The 5,450-nt window shown below is 37.7% G+C and overlaps 1 protein-coding gene across 1 annotated transcript in view; it reads left to right on the top strand.

Annotated features, from left to right (window-relative positions):
- LOC118334046 (eukaryotic translation initiation factor 4E-1A-like) overlaps positions 1 to 4,381 on the top strand; it is a 6,160-nt gene extending 1,779 nt beyond the window's left edge. The window contains exons 4-7 of the mRNA XM_035669859.1: positions 325 to 388; positions 1,932 to 2,045; positions 2,369 to 2,508; positions 2,982 to 4,381. Coding sequence (XP_035525752.1) covers positions 325 to 388; positions 1,932 to 2,045; positions 2,369 to 2,508; positions 2,982 to 3,096 — 433 coding nt within the window. The 3' untranslated portion in view covers positions 3,097 to 4,381. The remainder of the gene's footprint in view (positions 1 to 324; positions 389 to 1,931; positions 2,046 to 2,368; positions 2,509 to 2,981) is intronic.
- The last annotated feature ends 1,069 nt before the right edge of the window (positions 4,382 to 5,450 follow it).

Here is a 5,450-nt window from a genome sequence, read left to right on the forward strand (position 1 = left end):
GACTGCATTAAAAGCTGTAGAATTACACATCAGACTGTTCATGGTAAAATTTGCAAAATTGGGTCAACCGTAGGGGAGGGGAGAATTGAAATGCTTGTTAATAACCTAATGGGTCTGCTGATAGTGACAGTGACTTGTGTCAGTATCAGTCATCTTAATTTGGTTACCTGTGTCCCCCTACCAAAAAGTAATGGATGTTACCTGATGTGATTTCTCTGTGGTGTGAGTTGTGGATGTGTGAAGTTACCATTCATATTGTACCATGTTTTGAGCCGGGCTGCTAAAAGGTTCTGCTGTGCATTAAATATCCTCCATCCTTCCTAGATTATACAATCACATTCAGCTATCAAGTAACTTGATGTCTGGCTGTGACTACTCGCTCTTTAAGGTAAGAGTGCTTTTATCACCGTCATTCGACATTGTAGGACCACTTAAAACTGTGAAATGTCTTAGCTTTCACTATTTATAAATATTCCCGTTAATTCAGGGGGGCTGGACAGAGAAACACTTTCAGTCTGTGTCCAGGGCTGTAGTTCAGAACTGAAAGCTATTTTCTTTTGGTACATTGTAATTCTGACCTATTTAGAGCACACACTTTGTTATTACAAAGGAACCAAGACTATTAAGCATGAAGCATGGGGTATGTATTTGCACTTACATGCTGACNNGGGGGGGGGGGGGGAGAATCAAAACACAGTTTATTTCAGATCCCAGCAGCAAGTCAGGCTGCACTTCACTTTATCTTCTCTGGTGGCCACAAAGAGCCTATGAATAAAGAGTTAGTTATGAGCATCAGTCAAGGCTGAAATTGGATCTCATCTGTCATAAATAATGTTGGACAGTTACCAATATGCTAACAATATGCAGCAATATGGCGAGGAGAAATTACTGCTGTCAGACGAGGGTGGTTGCTACTGAGGTTTTCCTTATTCTTAATGAGGAAGTGTCACAATACAGTGAAGAAATGTATTTGCACTTACATGCTGACATTGTTACCAAATCTAACCATAGACAAAACGAGACATGAGATGTTTCTTCAGTTTTTGTAATCAGCAGATGTCTTGTGTAGTCACTTGTGTGGCTGTCTGGCCCACGTCAGAGTTTTATTGGCAGCCTCACTGATACATTTTGTGTTTAAACCTAACCAAACAAGTTAGTTGTGTACAAAGAGAGAGTAGAGACGCTCTAATTCACCACACCCAAATCAACAGAGCACAATGCTGTTGGTTGACCCTCCTAAGTTGTAGTTTAAGTATCCAAGAACAGACTTTTGTTGTTCCTACACATATCTTTTTTAGAGAATCCAGCTGACAAACATTAAAAGCAACAAATCAGAACAGACAATCATTAGAATTCACTTATTTCCTGTTTTCAGACAAACAAGGATTTAATATATTAATGTTTCTTATGTGTAATACTTACTTCAGTCTAGATGGACATTTATGTATTTAATAAGAAGCACAAAATCCATTCTGTTATGCACTTTTAATATCTTGTGGTAATTATTTTCCTCCATGTTTGACTCTAATAGATTACTGTTTTCTTCCTTTTAGTTTTGATCCCATCCATGTTCTGCCTGAATTATAGCTCCATACAGTTCGGTGTCTGGCACACAGTTGAGAATGGGGTCAAACCAGACAGAAATGCATATCCAAACTGGTACACACGGTCAATCTAGAGCGTGTCTCTTTTATCGAGTAGAGTAATTTATCAGTATGTATCGTTAACATATTAATTAGTATTAGATGTAAGGCTTATAAATTATGCTTTTAGAACATCAAGCGTGAGACTTCTTTCTGTACTATCTAATTAGTGGTGATGCTATGTGCACTGCTTCTAAAGGGAAACTGATTAAAGCCTGTGTTCATTGTGGACACGTTATATATGGATATTTATAGTGTTGTGAACTTTGACCTTTTATTTGGACACAGGATGGGATTGAGCCCATGTGGGAGGATGACCAGAATCGACGAGGTGGCCGCTGGCTCATAACTCTGTCCAAGCAGCAGCGTAAAGCTGACCTGGATCGTTTCTGGTTGGAGACGGTATGTTAAGTCCTGTCGAGTATCGGCTACTTTAATGATACCATTCTTAGTCTTATCTGCAGGCCTCTTTCAGGCGAGACATTTTGTCACACAGGTGTAAATAATATGAATGTTGGCTGAGTATCATTTAGCTGCTTTGGTTTCAGGGTCCTGGTGTTGTGCGTGCTGGCTTACTGGGACTATTGTTGATGTTATTAGTAACACCTGTGCTTTTCCACCTCTTATAAGTTTAAATGTCTGCTTTAAAAAAAAAAAAAAAAGGCTTCTAACTGCCACTGAAAATGAACTGCTCCCCAATAACAAGGCATTTGTTTCTCCTGCAGCTCTTGTGTCTTGTGGGTGAGGCGTTTGATGACTACAGTGACGATGTGTGCGGAGCCGTCATTAACGTTCGAGCCAAAGGAGATAAAATAGCAATATGGACCACAGACTACGAAAACAAAGACGCCATCACACACATAGGGTGACCTGAAGATGCAATTTATGACTACTATTAATAACGAGAATCAACAATGCATTAACTCATAGTAAAGGGAATATTTTCTTAATTACTATATAACATCTGTACCCTTTTTAGACATATAAAACTTTTAAAGTAGTAATTTTAGTCCATATTTTAACCTCAATAGTTGAAATGGGTTAAGATTTACACACTAGCACAGTGGTAGATATGTCTGTAGCCTCACAGATGGGTAAATAACCCCAGTATCACGTTTCAACTTTTTAGAGCTGTGTAAGAAATCCCTCTGGGGCAAAATATGTCAGAGATACAGCATCAGTGGACACCCAAAGTAGTTTGTAGTTAGTTTGCTGCAGCGGGATAATAGAGATAACATTGGCAAGGATAATTTATAATCTATGATTTTCATATGTAATTATGAATATTTAGAAATGTTTGTGTGTGTATTTGCTAATACGCGTGTCTTGCCCTTTTAGGCGTGTGTATAAAGAGAGATTAGGCGTTCCGCCAAAAGTGATCATCGGATACCAGTCGCACGCAGACACAGCCACAAAGAGCGGCTCCACAACCAAGAACAAGTTTGTTGCCTGAGGACCGTTAACCAGGCTCATCAGCCATGCTCTTTTCTTTTGCCAGCATAGATTTCTAGTCATTTTTCCATGAATGTAACTGACATGTTTATCCACTAACAAACATTTGAAGTGGAGATAAAATGGACTCCTTTTTGTTTTCTTATTTGTTGCCACTTTACCAAAGCTTTTGTTTACGGTGACAGTATGTGCAGTTGAAATGTAGCACTATTGTTTGAGAACTTTGTTTTTTTTGGTGGTGGGCTGGAGATGAGTAAAGGATGTTTTGATGCCCTGATTTCATTTTCAAATGCAGCTGCATAATTGTGGAGAATTTATTTCATTTATCCACCCCTTAGTGTATAGCAATAAGTTTTTCTTAAAGTACCTAACATTAAAGGCAAAAAACTAAGTAAAACATTTTCTACTTTGGTATAAATATATTTGTTAGTACCGTACGTGGAACTCAGTTTACAGTATAAATGTGTGGCTTTATTGCACAGTTAGTTGCACGGTGGAATTTTCAACCATGCATTGTGAATCCACGTCTTCTGAAAGTGAAGAGAACTGAACCAACAAATCGATAGGAAACTTTTCAGCAGTCACACCTTGTGCAGTTGTTTATTTTTTATTTTTTGTCATTTTGACAAATTATTTAAAAGTCACTTTATTGCCAGTATTGCAAATAGGAGGTGTTTGTTTGAACTGTTTCAAGCAGCTTGTGCAATATGTGACAAATTAAAATTTGTTGACCATTTTGAAGAGCCGAAAATATATTTAAAGTTACTCGTGGTGCTTCAGAATGAGTGTCTAAAGATTTCTACATGACTTCTTTGCAACTCAAGGGTAAACTAAAACTGTCAGGCCAAAATGGACCAGGGATCATCATTAATCTTATGTGGTACTGTAGACTTATCACCTGAGCAAGTATATAAATCCTAGCTAGTCCTACCTGAGGTGTTTTTTTACTTTTTCTCTTGCACACAAATCTCTAGGATTTTGAGTTTCAGAGGCCAGAGTGTCGCCAATGGTGAAAACAACATTTTGTACTACAATGCATATTTTCTTGTTGCGTTTTCTGTTGCGTGCACGAGCCATATTAGTGTTTTTAACACCATTTGGTGTTTTGCTACTGCTTTGATTACGTTTACGTAGTAAAATTTACATTCCAGATTTCCTTTTGTTTGTGACATAAGCAAAAATTGCATTGTTTGGAGGGATTGAACTGTGCCTTGAATGTAACACCCTGCTCCATATTTCTAAGCAGTAAATGTACAAAAATGATGTAAATAAAGCTGTACAGTGAAGTGTGTTCTCTTAAAACAAGGTTTTAATTATCAACTGATTTTGATTGTAATAGCATGCCATGTGTTTGTTTCAGAAGATTTGCATGTTGGTAGTTTAAAGGAAGAAAAGTCCTATTAATGCAGAAAACCCTTACTTTGAAAGAAGAATACATGAGAAACCTGGTTATCCACTGTTTTACCTTACACTATAGTGTTATGAAAGCTCTGTGTGCGTGCTAATAATTGGCTGCTCTGCAGTTTATTACAAATCACAACATCTGTAAATAGCTCTCTGTGACTTTCAACATTCACTTGTTGAGTAATGCAAAGTTGGCAAGCATGTTCATTAATCAAATGCTTTCTTGAGGCAGTTGGAAAGAAAAATGATAATCAAAAAAAGATCATAAAGTAACTGCTGTTTTATCTCCTTGTTGCACTGACATTGTGCGTTTGCTTCATATCTATTTAAGTAAAGGGATTTCTGTAGTAGCTGTAGCTACAGTAATTTATGTCCAGTTGGTCCCTTACCTTTATTAAGCTACACAAACTGCAGCTGGACTTAACAGGACTTTTAAGTAATCTATGACATTCATTGACTGCTACTTAAGAGCAATAGCAACAAGGCCCCTCCTGTTCCTTTGAAATAAGCCTCCCTCTAATTGAAACGATCAATCAAGGAACATTTTCACACTAGAGACAGCCTAGAGGAAATTAGCAGAGAACCACAGAATTGTCTCCAGAGGACATAAGGTGAAGAGTTTACCTCATGATGCAAAACACAACAAGCAGCCTTTGTTGAAAGCCTTTTCAGTTTTGTCAATGTTGGTGATTCAGACTATTACTGGCCACTGTTGAACAGCTCGAAATAATTCAACATTCTGTCTACCTCAGACAGAATCTATCACAGATGGAAACAACAGATAAAATCTAAAATCAAGACTCCAAGTCAGCTGGTTTCACTACTGAATTTTAAAATATGTGTTGTCACTCAAGATGGCTGACATGGTTTAATTCAGGAGAAGCTCCCCTCCACAATGGTACAAGCACTTATATGTTTCAGGCTCATAGCTTTAAAGGGACAATGTGTAGT

This window comes from Morone saxatilis, unplaced genomic scaffold (assembly GCF_004916995.1).
Source record: "Morone saxatilis isolate NCDOM2014 unplaced genomic scaffold, NCSU_SB_2.0 Contig22, whole genome shotgun sequence".
NCBI lineage: Eukaryota > Metazoa > Chordata > Actinopteri > Moronidae > Morone > Morone saxatilis.